Source organism: Fragaria vesca, linkage group LG5 (genome assembly GCF_000184155.1).
Source record: "Fragaria vesca subsp. vesca linkage group LG5, FraVesHawaii_1.0, whole genome shotgun sequence".
Taxonomy (NCBI): Eukaryota; Viridiplantae; Streptophyta; class Magnoliopsida; order Rosales; family Rosaceae; genus Fragaria; species Fragaria vesca.
In genome coordinates, this window is record NC_020495.1 from 20,883,002 (window position 1) to 20,897,929 (window position 14,928).

Consider the following 14,928-nt stretch of genomic DNA (forward strand, 5'->3'; position numbering starts at 1 on the left):
CTCTCTTGCTTTTCCACAAAGACCTGTTGAATTCCACTTTAGTTTCTCATTACAATGGAAAGTAAGCTCAAAGCTCTTGAAGGCACAGACAACTCACCCTTACTCCCAGTTTCAGATAACGCTAATTCAAACCCTTACGTTCAGCAGTCTAGGAAATCGCATTATATTTCCGAAGTTAGAATTGTCGACATCATAGTTCTAATGGTTACATTTGGAACAATCTTGTCCTCGCCTTCTGTGTTCACCTTCATGTCCTTGCCTCCCCAAACTCCAAGTTTCCAACTCGACTCTCTTTTCCTTTCAAATTTCAACATTTCAAACACAACCTTCAGGACTGATTGGGATACGACTCTTACTATAGAGAACCCCAACATGATCTCGACGGTTAACATCAATAGCATAAAGGGATTGATTTCGTACAAAGACAACTCTCTTGCTATGTACTCGATCAAACCATTGGAGTTGGGATGCATGGAGCACAGGCTGGTGCATGTGAAGATATCAACAATGACAACGAATAGATGGATTTTCGAAGAGATCAATAGACAACGAGATGAAAATGAAGCAGTGAGGTTCAACATGACAATGTTTGTTTCACCTACATATACGAGTGGCTGGTGGGGAATCGAAAATGTTGTGTTAAACCCTCGGTGTATGGATTTGAAGGTTGCATTCCTTCCTAGAGCAGGGTTCGGAAGTTGGGTAAATAGAGGGCCCAAGAAATGCTCACTTCCTATATTGTGACTTATCTAATCAGATTGCTGTTTTCGTTTGGTCCCAAAAATAAGACCAAGCTAGCATTTCAATTCGAGATTACAAGAGATAGGTCGTAGAATAGTACATATGTAAGATTTTTGTCAATTAAGCACTCAACACTGATTCAAGTTGTGTAAGAATTGTTGTGAGCCAAGGGGACTCAATTGTAGGGCTGGGCATGGGACGGGATAGAGCTAATCCCACGGCCCGTCTTGGACATTGAAATCGGGACGGAACGGGACGGGTTTTGCATTTTTTAAATTCCATCCCACCCGTGCCCTATCCAGGTTGGGACGGGACGAGCCTAGTCCCGGATAAAAAAAGTTGAAAATAAACTTATAAGCAAAAGAAAGAGTTCCATATTTTTATAGTGCTCTCTACTCTATTAAGTATTAATAAGTACTTGTAACATATTTATAAGTACAACACGGTGTAATAAGAGAGTTTATACTGCTTAATTTCTTTAAGAAAGTTTTACAAGTACAAATTAAAGTATTAAACATCACTGTTATTAAATTGGGTATAGCCTAGTAACTTAAAAAAACAAAGAGCTAAGATCAAAACACTTAAATAAAAGGCTCAAATCACATCTTAATCAATAAAAAATCAATTATTAAAATAGTCGGGACAGAACGGGCCTAAACGGGACTTTAATTATCCGTCCCGTGTCTCGTCCCGTTGTATAAAGACAGGACGGGCCTGACATTTTGAGATTTAAATCCCGTCCCAGCTAATTTTGGGACGGACCCGGGATGGGTTTTGGGATTACAGGATTTTATGCCCACCCCTACTCAATTGCCATCAACTATTTGACATATAAGGTGAAAAATGATAAGGTAGTTGAATGATCGTGTATGCCTCGTTATTCTCCTTCTATTCTGACTATCACAGCAAGAGGTAGTGACTCGATTAGTGACTCTTAACTATTTTTATCAAATTGAAACAAGATGGAAACACAGGTGTAGAAATGCTTTCTGTACCACCTTGTGGGTAACACGTTACTAGGACTTCATGGTTTACATTGTTCACAAATAATACTAACTTCTATAAATCATACTTGAAACAATTCATCTCTAAAACAGCACATTTGAATATATCCTTCCATTTAGAGAAACACAAAGAAAAGGCTATGGAAAGTGAAATACAGATTATTTGACCAACATGTAAGATTGTCCATTTCGGAACTAAACCCCTACAAAAAGTGTTCCAACTCATCTCCAGAGAATCAAAATAGCAAATATATGCATCAAGCTTTCTTCTTTTTGGATTTGAGCATCACATACCCAATGAATATGGAGAGAAAGCAGAGAAGCACCATACCAGCAAATACAGGGATTAAGATGGCATATTCTTGGGGTAAAAAATACCGGTGGATGAAGTGATCACTATTCACAAAAGGCTGCATGCAAAGATGGTCCAGCAGGTTAATAAAGTGAGAGGCATTTAAAGAACAAGATGAAAGAAAAAATAAGCTAACGCACCAGAATAATGACCCAAAAGGTATAATAAGTAAATATAGATAAACTGATATAGGACAATAGAAATCCAACAGCCTTGTCCGCCCATTCCATTATAATCTTTATGGCTTTGCTACCTGCAATTACAACATGATGAAGATCAACATCTTGGCATGAAGTAGAAACACTTGGAACAAACAATTACAAATTACAACTGCCAATAACATGACAACAAACACAAAACTGTACCTAACTAATACAGTGCTTCACTCGTTTACCATAAGCAATATCATTTTCAAATTAACAATATAGTCCACACCATCCTTAAGTTATTCAACTTGATGTCGGCTGACTAGTTTGAAAAGAAACTGGTTTATGACAAGGAGTCTGCTATAAAACTAAAATGTAACCCACCAATTAAAAAAATAATAATGTAAACCACAAGTATGGACTGCAGATTCTGAACACAGCCACCCACAGAGTGAGTCACCCACCGCCACCATCAATACCAATACAGTTTGGTCATGGGCAAGTGTACAGACCCTTGGCCCAAAACTGAACTAAAATATTATTAATAGCTGAATTTGAAAATGAAATAAACAAGATCAGAAAGAGCAGCATTTATTTACAACAACGGTACAACAAAAGGCAAAGTGGTATTCATTACAAAGCACAACAAGATAAGATAAACTCTCCACTGAACTCAACCCAACCTCTCCTAAAAAAGGAACTAACAGAACCTGCAGACACAAACAAATAAGGAACGAGCAAAACTACGCTCAGTGAATAACAAGCCAAAAACAGTATTAACCTCAAACATCACAGCCACAAGATTCTAAAGAAAATCATAACAATACAGAAACACTTCCTAAGTACACATTGTTATCAAGTTAGTCCTACAACAAGTCATCGTGAGTAATTAGTTTGGTAAACAAACTTCCACTTGAAAACATATCAATACAATGACCAAACGTTTCACCAAACAGAAACAAGCTGCCACAAGCTCATGGATAGCTTTGAGAAGCCACTGCATACCCACAGTTAAAATATCATATGAGGAAGCCACCGCAACCCCATTAACTATAATAACATTAGGAATGCCACTGGAAACCTGTTAACGGAACTAAAGTTGGCCACCACAACCCAAATGGTCGTGCCACACCTAGCCCCGTCAAAATAGCAATGAGCACATTGCCGGTACCACTCTCGTACCAGCTAGAGGATTCTAAATATATATATTTTAGTGCTCCCACCGCACAAAACGGGAAATCATAGTATCACAAACACACTGAATCAGATCACACATAAGCGCTCAAATTCAAATACCGACTACGTTGAAAAATGACACCATTAATCAATCAGTAGAACAGCAACTTATACTCATAATAAATTGAATAAACTCACCATCAAACACCTGGTCACACAATTCACCCATAAGAAGCAACCTTCGTAAATTTCAAAACCAATCATAGAAGCATATAAATGCAAAAAGCATAATCGAATTACAAAGAAAAACCCTTCTTCACTAAATGTCACAACTAATAGGGACAGAAAATAGTAATGAAGCGACAACTTTCTATGCTAGCAGTTTGGCTATTTGAGCCTTAATAGAGAAAAAAATATTCTTAACACAAGGGAAACACAGATTATCACAAAACTGAACCTAGGAACAAGGTTCTCTAAAAGGAACTTGCACAACTCAGTCATGGATGCAAGACTAACAAATAGAAGAGAGGAAATTAACAAGGTCAACCAAGGCTTGCAGTCTTCTTTAGATACCCAAACTCTGACAATTCCAGTGGTGAAACAAAAGACTGATATGAAATTTTACATCATATCCTCCTTCCAAAATACAGCTTGGAAATCGAGCCTCATGCAACTAAACAGAATCTATATCCCAACCCAACTTCACTGATTTTTTAACTTAGAAACAACACAGGTACCCCAAAGTGGAAGCAATCTTATTCATCAAACAAATAGGCAATACAAAGAAGACCTTCAAAACTGATGTGCGCTAATAGCACAAAACTTGGATTCTCTAGAACAAGTGCCGGAAGAAAATCAGGGAATGAAACCGCTCAATTCCAAGTCTCATAATCATTACCAATATTTAGACAAGGAAGAGTAACTAGAAGAGTTCAGCAAGGTTCAGCCAAACAACTACTCACTTCATTCATCAGGAAATAACCAAAATGAATCACTGGTACAAAGCTAATACCACTGGAACAAATATACTAATCCGATAACCAATAGGAGACACTTAACTAAACACAAAATCTCACAGTAAGAAGACCCTGTTATCAATTGAAGTAAACTCAACAAAAATATGAAATCAAGAACACCAATTCAGAAGAAGATAGAAGCCACATATTAGCTCCAAGCAATAGGTATTAACCGGACCACCACACAAGCACACAAAATCCCCATCCATTCATCTATCAAAAATAATTTACATGATTCGAGAAGTAAACAATAACACATCACCAATTCACAAAATCATAACTTTTAACATAGCCACAATAGAGCAAATAAAGAAAAACAAGTGTAGTTGTAAAACAAAGGAGTCACTCACCTGTCATAAGTAGAACCAAAGAAAAAAAAAAGAAAAGAATAGAGGACAACACCCAGCGCAAGTAATTTGATGCCAGTCGTAAACTCTTTAACCCGAACCAACAGATAACGGATTCCTAATAGAGAAGAATGCCTAAACGGCATCATCAACCCAAATCCATAAACAAATAGACCTTCCCTCTTCACCCAAACCAAATCCTACAGCAAAACCCCATCACCATAGTGCTAGATTCTCTCTACTGCCTCCCTAGAGCAATAATCCCTTAACAATATTTTCTTCCCATTCACACCTCACTGAAAGCTAGCCCACATCTCTCCTTCCCTCGCTTTCTTTTCCTCTTCTCTGACCATCCCTCGTCTTCTTTTCTTCCTCCTCTCTCTCTCTCTCTCTGGTTTTTTTTTTTGTTTCCTATTGTTGGCAACCCCCTCCATTCTCATCTCTTAACAATACATACATGTATTTTAGAAAATATACCACGGTACAAAAAGAGACCAAAACATGTTAGAAATCTAACTCAAATACACAAGAAACATGAATAAGAACATCACTGGCCTTTTATAACCATTCAGATTAAAGGTGTATAAGCACAAATCGTCATTCTTATTGTCTTAAAACTGAAAACATACACAATGGAGTGTTTCTAAGCTTGTCAGCATAAGCAGTAGCAATTGAAATCAATCAGTAATTGGAATCCGTATGCAACCAAATCAACCCAAATTTACATAACTGAAACAACATGAAAGAATCCAAGACTAGGCCAATAGGAAAATTATGAATAGAAGAGAATCTGAACAAAACCCATTTGTTTGATTTCCATTATTTGACATTTGATTCTGGTATTAAAAGGGAGGGAATTATTTACCAGAGACAATAGTAATTGTTGTTTGAATCCCAGGGGCGATCTCAATTCTTCAATCTTCACTTCACCCTGTGTGTGTGGAAGAAGCCCGATGCCTTGGTGAGAGACTCTGCAATTGCAAGCCGTTTCAGGTTTCAACAAAAACAAAACTAAAGTTGAATTCTTCGTTCTCATGTATTTTTCTTTAATTGGGTTGATCAACAATACTTACTCGGCCCGTCGGCCCAACGCAACTCGAACAGGAAGACCTTGATATTCAGGAGGAGAGCTAAGTTGTATTTCAAAAGTGTCTACTTTATTATCCTAGTTAAGGAGGAGAATTACTCGACTTCCCCGATAATCATCCCCCGCATCCATTATAAACTGTGAGAGACAAAACTTGTAATGCTCTCTCTAGAGAGCAGAGAGGCGGTGTTTCTACAGCGTTACAGGCTCCAGCTTTGTGGCCTTGCCCGACTTGTTCGACTAAACCCCAGCAGCTCGCCCAAATGTGTTTCGACCACATCCTTTTTAAGGCATTATTTCATCTTTCACTATTTGAGGGAAATCTATCTAGGTTACAACTTTTAATAACTAAACTAGTGTGTGTATCAAGTTTTTAAATTAACTTCTACCAATTAAGAGGCATGTCAAATATTAAAAGGTTGATAAAGCTAAGAGCCCATGCATGCATGCACGCACAATAAGAGAGAAACAACAAAAAGACCTCAAGATTAGCTTAGTAGTTAGTACTATACAAGACCAGCCCATTACATTCACAAGCACAAAGCTTGAATTTTCTTCATCAATCGGCACAGTTTATGATCCAGCTTTAACCTCCTCGCAACAGCTACAGGATCTTCGTTTTTCAAAAAGCAGCATTCCACAATTGACCTGAACAGCCTCAGTCCGGAAGCTGAAGTCCCCTACTGCAACCGCACTGCATCCCTATTCATTTTCAGCCAAATAAAATCATCAAATTCATAATTCTCACATTTGGGGCTACTGAGGACAACAACAACAAAGTGAAACAAAGGAAAGGAACAGTACTCCTTACATTTATGTAAATATCACATTTCAAAAGGCGTGCAAGTTCCTGCATCCAATTCATATTGTTAGAAGACATAATTCAACCATATAACCATCAAATACAGTGTAAAGCTAAGGATGATTCGCCTTAATATATTTTTGGGAGGATAATCAGTAAAGCATAATGAGATAATATATGCACCTTTGAGTTGCGCTTCAACACTTCCCTATTTTTACCATGCTCCTGCACACAGAAGAAGAATTCAGGAACGAAGTGAGCCTTACCCCTCACCTCAACAAGTAACTTACAAAATTGTAATGGGCTGGCTAATCATGGGCGCTGCCTAATAATCAACTGATGCGCATATTATCCTCACATAAACCTAATACAACTAACTTAAACACTCTCTGAACCCCTTTGACAAGAAACTTTGATCACTACATTCATAACAGTACACTCAAGTGTTCTGCACCACGGCTACACAGAGTGCTTCCAAACTCGTGAGATTTTCACAAGATCTGATCTGTTTAAAAAAAACAAAGCAAAACTACCCACCTTCTAAACATCCTCTAAACTACCCACCTTCTAAACATCCATTAAACCCCCTTTAACAAAGAACATTAATCACTAACTTCGATCATTACAGTACCAAACTTAAGTGCTTTTAAACACAAGAGATTTTAACAAGATTTGTTCAAGAAAACTAAGCAAAACTACCCACCTCAATATCAAATTTTGCACAAAGTCCACCATCCTGAAACCCAGTCTTGATGACTTCATATTGCTGGCGGCCATTCAGTATTTCTGCTGCCTGAAACGAAAAAGTTATGTCTTTAAATAAAATAAAACTCGGTTCGGTTCAAAAGGGCACAAAGTTTCCAAGAAATAACTGAAGCAATATGAAATCTCATTAGTGGTAAACAAATTAAGCCACATAGTTGGATAAAAAAAATGAAAAATATATACCATTTACCCTGTAGACAATGTTACTTTCATGTTTTTTTAGAATAATGTAATTTTCATGTCATTGCCTTATAATATAACGAATTACATTGAAATAAAAAAGAATCATATAGCTTTAGCCACTACATCAATTCATCCAAACTTATAGAGAATAGCTCATTTGGTTTACGAAGAAATTGTTAAGTAATTTGTGAACCACATGAGTGCTATATTATTACACTTTCCACCATACTACAAGGACCATTTGTAACTTTTTGAGAAACAGTAACAAAGGATCTGCCATACCTTAGTTGCCGGAATGTTAGTTCTAGCCAAAAGTTCAAGAAATTCCCCAGCGTGGTCCACAATATCTGGATACATAGTCCTTCTGGTAGTTGATATTATCAAGCAACGCTCAGCCTGACAAAATTTAGATTTTTGTGTGTGAATTACACATTATTTGAAAGAAGCAACTTATCAATAATTAAAAAGCATTTCCATTGCAGAAGAGTTTGAAGTTTTGTAGTGGCCTACCGTATTCAGTGTGGAAGAAATGCCATATCCTTTTAAAAACCAGTGCACAAAGGGCCAAGCTTCTTGCACCTCTTTTTCTGCACAAAACAATGGAAAGGATCATGGTTAGAGTGTTTGTTACTTTTAAATGAAAACTGAAATTACAGAAGATTAAGTTCACATAGAAAATTACATAGACCTTTTTACAGTCAGTGAGATGCAAACTTGCCTTATATAGCACATTCGTTAAATGAGTCAAGGTTAATGCAAAAACACATGTAGTCTATGTAACACTTGAATATCCACCGTACCATTAAGCAGTCTTCAACCTTTTCATCTTATCTGGAATCACTTCTCAGAATGAACTACTTAATTGGTTGAAATGGATCAAAAGCGTGATGGACTATCATGGAACGCATTACTAAAAGTGATTTGCCTTCAGACACCATATCATATTATATAACCCTCAATTTCCCTAAATCCCTAAATTGCCTAACAAGTAAATAAAGTACCTCAGCCTTTTAAGATGGGTGAACAGTAAGTGGTTAGTTGCATGCCAAAATCCAAGGATGGGCCACACTTCTCCATTTCAATGTCATCAACATCTGGTTGTTGAAGTTCAACAGCCCTATATTTGTGTGAGGGTTGTCTTATCAACCTCTTCATACTAGTTTCTGGATTCTTGTCGTTGACAATGCATTTAACAACAACCATCCTGACCGCTGCTAGAACTGAACCCACTGCAGCAAGATTGTTTTCCTATTCATAATGAAGCAAATTCAAAGTCAGTAAACCGATAATCTCACTGAATATTAAGGTCCTAAGAAGAGAATAATGCCCACGTTATAAAAAAATCACCAGGAGTTATACTTACATTAAGAAAAAGATTGCACTCCGTCCGTGCTGCAACTGCCTGCACACAAGTATTATACAAGAAAGAAGAGTTAGTGTTAAAGTAGCTATCAGAATGTAAAGCTAGAGATATAATGTAGAAACATGAGAAACACAGTTCTGTACCTTCGGGAGCAGGCGAGAGTTTTCCATTGTTTTATAAAGCGTTCCTGTATAAAATAGTAGAGATTAGAAAAGGCTAGGCGGAAAAGTGATCTCCAGCATTGCAAAAGAAGAGGTCTTGGGTCTGACTCATCAAATAGTATGGGAAGAAGCCAAATTCAGGCTCATATTGCTCATACGATCAACCCTAAGCCTTTCATTCAAAAATAAAAAATAAAAAATAAAAACTTAACCTATGACTAAAAGGTGTAGCATCACAATTTCCAAAAACCTAAATAATAAGCGCACAATTTCTTTCTCTAAAGAAAACAAGGTTAGAAGGTTTCGGAAAAAAACCTTTTTTATCCCAAATTTTGAGCAAAGTCCACCTTCTTGATTCCCAATCTTGATAAGGATATGTTTCTGATTACCGTGTAGTGTTTCTATTGCCTGAAAATCAAAATGTTGTGCACTCAAATCAGAAATTAATACAAACATTCATCTTCACTTGGGCAGCAGCATAGGTATCACATGTCATAACTCGGTTATACAAGGATAAAGTAGTAAGATGTAAATATTATGCAATAAAACCTGAATTGGCATGTGAATACTATTAACATGAAACAGAAAACTATACAAGATGGTGTCTTTCGAATGACATTAAGAGAAAAAAAAAGTTTGGTAATTAGACAGAAAAATCATATGGATGTAAAGAGAATTGGTGATTAGTAATTAGAAAAAAGAGAATGTGTGGTGTGTACCATATGTGGTGGAACATGAGTTGTTGTCAAAAGTTCAACAAGTCGCGTAGCCTTGATAAAATAATTCCGGCCCTTAGTGCTTGTGGTTGTTGAGATTGTCACAGAGCGCTCAGCCTGACCACAATTTGCATTATTGCATACAACATATAAAACCGCTGTGTAATCTAGCTTAAATTTGACAAAGATGAACGATTCGTACCAGATTCAAAGCGCATGCAATGCCATAGAATTCTAAAGATGACTCGACCACCGACCATGCGTCCTGCAACTTGTTTTCTGCCCAAAACAATACAAAAGGTATTAGGTGATGCCTGGATCTTACAATTATATTTGGAAAATTGATTGGGAATCGATGAAACAGAGAAGCTTTGGCAGAGTAAGCACCGTATTTTTGAGGGAAGGAGGCAGAGAAAGTAGTCTCCTTCGAACAAGGGTCGATCTCCATTTTGTGTTTCTGGGTTTTGAAATTCAAACCCTCAAACCCCCAGAGAACAGAGAATAAATAAGGGAAAATCCCGACTGCTAATCCGATGAGAGAAGGGTAAGTAGTTACTCCTAAATCCTAATAGGATACGAATTCTGATTGGGGAAAGCTTTTCTCACTCTCTCAGAGCTCAACTTGAAATTTCGGAGAATCTAGAAAGTCCAATGCTAACGGCTCTCACTGCCACCAGCATATCTCTAGTAGTCGGGGGTAGTTTGTCGTTAAATTTACTATTAGGAAATTTAGCAATCAAAATAGTAATAGCAATGCTGGTCAGCAGTAAATTATTATTTAGAATTAACTGATAAATTTTGACCAATTATAAATTAACAAGTGGACAAAATAAATAAAAAAAATTTAACTTTCACTGTAACAATTCAAACCCAAACAAATCAAGCCTTCTGGGTGGGATCCCTCAGCTGCAGAATGCAGATAATGCATCTCCAAGTGGATTTCAATAAAATAACACTGCTGTAGCATCAGAGATTTTGATCCAAACTCGTCAATGAGAATGTTTTGATTAGTTCAATAGTTTTATAGCTAAATGTAAACATATATTGTGAATTACATGCAATTGCAACATCCTGTAAGCATATATTACGCAAGCAGAATATTACATTATGCTAGTGTTAAAGTGAAGAAAATCACTTTGTTTGGTAATTTTGTAAGTTGATGGTTGCTTTTTCGTTGAGTTGTTCTGCAGATATGGAGGTCATGATTCACCTTCTTCGGCGGACTACCCCTTGATGTGCTGGGTCTTGTATGCTTGAGGTTGCAGATCGTGACTTGTTCTTGTTAGAAAACCAAATATCTTAGATGGGGCTTGATCGTCTGGTAGCATGATTATTGTTCCTGACCCCAAAACGATCCCCTAACTCAGATAGTCATAAGGTACTTCAACTCCAACGACTACACTACAAGAACATTATTGTGGAAGCCAAGGTTAGCGAAAAGCAAAACAATACTTGGGCTACTCTCGAAAACAGGTTAATTAGGCATACTACATCACAGGGAGGTCTTAATCTAAACTGTGAATTGATTCCTTGTGCATCAAATCTAAAGTAGGCTGGAATAAATTCAAGAAGGGTAATGGCATATATATTGAACATCCAATTCAACAATGTTGTATTTTCAAAAAAACCACATTTGATTAACTATCCAACAGTCCACGGAAGCCATTTTTCAGAACATGATCAGCTTTAAGCAGAGCTACCATCGTTGATATCCCGACATCACATTTTATGTCATACTTCGAGATTGTCTCATCAACACTAGCAAACACATTAACATACTGTGCGAGAGCGGCATCATTCAGAACTTGTTGAATCCGGAAGAGGCGGTCGACAACTTCAACAAGTTTTACCGGAATACAAGTGTTTCTCAGTTATATTATCTTGAGCTTTTTATGGGCGTGGTTGGCCGAGGTTGCGAGCAATGTATGTTTATTTAAAATCATTTCATCAATTAATGGGCAATTGCTTCGCAAGCTGTTGCAGCTATGATATTCATTCTTGCATTCTTACAAATAGTGTTCAACATTAAGAAGTAAAACTTCAAGTTTGTGTGCTTGAGGTGCAACGATGCAGAGCTTGCAAGCAAGCTAGTATACACTGCTACTTCCTTCAACTTATACATCTTTAGATTTCTCCAGCTTATTTTGGTTGTATCTTTTTCTTCAGTCGAATTAGTCGTGCTTTGCTTGTTGGCTTAAAGAGCTATCATTCGACGTACCACACCAAAGAGAAGAGATGTAAATATTTATGTCTTATATACAAGCTGATGAAGATGATCATATCATACAAAAATTAGAATAGGAGGAATATATATATATATATATATATATGGATTTAACCTTAAGTTAATCATGTATTTCGTTTACAATGTCTTCCAACGGTCCACACAACAACATTAACTAGAAATCCCGACAAGCAAATACAACAAACGGGCAAGAATAGAATGACATAACTCTTTAGAAAATTAGCAACTACAGTAACTAATCAGTTCAAACTGCAAAGCGCACCAATCCCTCATACTCGGACAACCATGGTTGCATATCGTAAAATGAAGACTTTAGGTACTTCAGCTCAAAACTCAGAAGAATATGTGATATCGTCCACAAGCTCCAACCACGAAATGAATGAACACTTATGATCAGTGACAAGAAACAACAGAGGAACAATCAGACTTCGATCTTCCCATTTATTTAATTACATAATCATCTAGTGTCACATGAAACAAAGGCAACAAAAGTAGTTCATAATTGTTTGAAACAAAAAAAAAAAAAAAAAGAAAGCTCTCGAGGCGGATTTTAGAAAACAAAATTCAGATTCAGAGGAGCTCTATTACATCCAAAACACACACCCTCTAAATTCATATGCTCCAGTAATTCAATCTCATGCATGATTGTTATGATTCTTTGGTCTAGAACACAAATTGAATACAATCTTTCGCTATCAATTTTGCTGCATCCACTGCATTATATCCTTACGTATAACTCCCCCAAAGCTACCTCGGTTGTAGTCTGGCCTAAATGCATCAGGTCTGTTAGTGAATAAGTTCCTATACTGAGTCATAGTCCCAGAAGTCCTTCTTGCTCTCATCATCATGGAAATTGAAGGGAGGGTTTTAGGCAGCCCATTTGTGATTGATGAAAACATATGCCTATCAGATTCCTGATTTCTGATATGGGTGTTGCCTGGATTTTTCTGGTGGGATGAGTTTACCTGCTTCGTCATGCTCATACCCGAGCTAGAACCATTTTTAGGGAGTTTGAGTTCAGGCGGAGCTCGAATATTAGCTGATGGTTTCATCCGATCAAGCCAACGTAGGATCCAGTTCCCAAGGTTCCGACCCAAATCTATGTCTCTTTGCTGTATGTTCTTGTGAACACTGACCGCTACGTCAAACACGGCACGAGTTCGCCTGAAAAAATGAAATCGAAATCTGTAAGCCAGTCAAACAAAATGAAAAGACAAGCAATTCAGCACCAAATGAATGGATGTTGCCAAGTGATGCTAGTAACAGGTATCAACAAAACTTCAGTGAACATGGCCTAGAAATCCAATGGATGAAAACTGAAAAGACACATCCAATTATTGGAGGTTTTATAGATTTTTAGCAATTTGAGTGAACTTCCTTTCTCCTTCTCAGGATACATAAAATCATTGAAAACAAATTGACAAAAGAGAGAAACCAGAACAAGTTTAATCCAAAAAAGAAAGAAAACCAACATATTTCAATCATAATATTTTGATGCATATCTTTGGGTGGAGTAGAGGGGGCACAATCTCTGTTATCAAACGAAAGAGCAAGTGTAGTTTCTCCATTAATATCAGGCTACATGCAGTGAGGTATACAAAATTATTCGACTAACAATCAAATGCTAATGCTAGTCCAGAACAATCAAATGCTTATGCTAGTCCATGTTACTACACGAACACAACAAGAATCAAACGATCCTAATATACAGACTTTACTTACGTAAGCAACAAATGGAAAAGAAGTGTTATGTTCAATTCAAAATACAATGACAGCAGTCATATTCCCATCACTTGTTTCATACACAAAGCTGAATGTAACATAAGAAGGGAAAACCCACTGCCTATTACACCTAATCTCATCTCGATAACACATAGTCACCCAAATCACAGATAATAAGATCCAACAAACCTTAAACTAATCAATTTTGAATCCAAACATCCAGAAATTTACACTAATCGATCCAACTCATGCAATAATCTCTAATGAATTAGGAATGAAATACCTGTGAGCAAACTCGCGGATCTTTGGGTGCTTAGGGCTAATGACGCGGCGCTGAATCCTCAAGGCGAGTCTATAAGTTCGTCTCAGACCCAAGAAATAGGCGGTTCCCAATGTGATCTCCCACAGCACCATTCTTCTTCTTCTTCTGTTTCTTTGTTGGTTTTTGGTTCGTGAGGAATGAGAGAGCAGATTTTGATGGTTTGAGGTTTTCGTTTGGGGGGCAAGCTAAAGAGGAGGAGGGGGAGGGCCGCCAGAAATTTCGATAGTCGTCCAACTTCCTCTGGGTTCGCGTCACCGCTCGGGTCATACTATCGTAGGCGGCGTATGGGACGTCGGATCTTACATTCCACCTCTCATCTCAGCCGTCGGTTCGTATTCTTAGTGGGTTGTGAGTGTCGTCCAAGTCTTCTTAAAGCCCAAAATTGAGCTCTACCCGTTTAAAGCCTTTAAACAAGTATTCATACTTGAATAACAAGTATTCAACTTTTTAAGAAGAATATTCAACCTTAGACTATACTTGGTTATGCAAGTAAGTAAAATTAAATAAGGATGTCTTTAAAAGTTACAATGTCGAAAACAAGGGCATGCCCTGAGCAGTCTTATTAGGAATCTTATTCACTCAAGTATTACATGGTTGTGAAAAATGAACTAGGTGTGTTATCGCATCAGCTATAATATTCGTCTCGTTAAACACATCTCTAAAAGAAGTATAGAAAAATTGAGCTGCGACCAATCTGATGTCTTCCATTGTTTTGATAAGTCTCCAAAAGGATTGACTACATCAATGACTAGCATAGAATCTCCTTCCATTTCCAACAGG

At 37.3% G+C, this 14,928-nt stretch overlaps 4 protein-coding genes across 4 annotated transcripts; 1 reads left to right on the plus strand and 3 right to left on the minus strand.

Moving 5' to 3' along the window:
• Positions 1-54: 54 nt before the first annotated feature.
• Positions 55-744, plus strand: LOC101294768. The gene has a single exon (XM_004301613.1). It carries the CDS (start codon positions 55-57, stop codon positions 742-744), a length of 690 nt encoding a protein of 229 aa, XP_004301661.1.
• A 988-nt stretch (positions 745-1,732) lies between these two features.
• On the minus strand, positions 1,733-6,130 carry LOC101298713 (dolichol phosphate-mannose biosynthesis regulatory protein-like). The gene is made up of 4 exons (XM_004300162.1): positions 5,856-6,130; positions 5,648-5,753; positions 2,238-2,350; positions 1,733-2,155 (listed from the first exon to the last, which is right to left on the minus strand). Exons 3-4 carry the CDS (start codon positions 2,325-2,327, stop codon positions 2,003-2,005), a joined length of 243 nt encoding a protein of 80 aa, XP_004300210.1. The 5' UTR covers positions 2,328-2,350; positions 5,648-5,753; positions 5,856-6,130; the 3' UTR covers positions 1,733-2,002.
• Positions 6,131-8,189: 2,059 nt separating this feature from the next.
• LOC101299006 lies at positions 8,190-10,320 on the minus strand. The gene is made up of 8 exons (XM_004300163.1): positions 10,247-10,320; positions 10,062-10,138; positions 9,863-9,976; positions 9,459-9,551; positions 9,126-9,169; positions 8,983-9,021; positions 8,621-8,867; positions 8,190-8,206 (listed from the first exon to the last, which is right to left on the minus strand). Exons 1-7 carry the CDS (start codon positions 10,305-10,307, stop codon positions 8,834-8,836), a joined length of 462 nt encoding a protein of 153 aa, XP_004300211.1. The 5' UTR covers positions 10,308-10,320; the 3' UTR covers positions 8,190-8,206; positions 8,621-8,833.
• Positions 10,321-12,634: 2,314 nt separating this feature from the next.
• Positions 12,635-14,384, minus strand: LOC101299301. Its single transcript, XM_004300164.1, has 2 exons — positions 14,110-14,384; positions 12,635-13,268 (listed from the first exon to the last, which is right to left on the minus strand). The coding sequence occupies exons 1-2, from the start codon at positions 14,238-14,240 to the stop codon at positions 12,800-12,802; spliced, it is 600 nt and encodes a 199-aa protein (XP_004300212.1). The 5' UTR covers positions 14,241-14,384; the 3' UTR covers positions 12,635-12,799.
• Between the last annotated feature and the right edge of the window lie 544 nt (positions 14,385-14,928).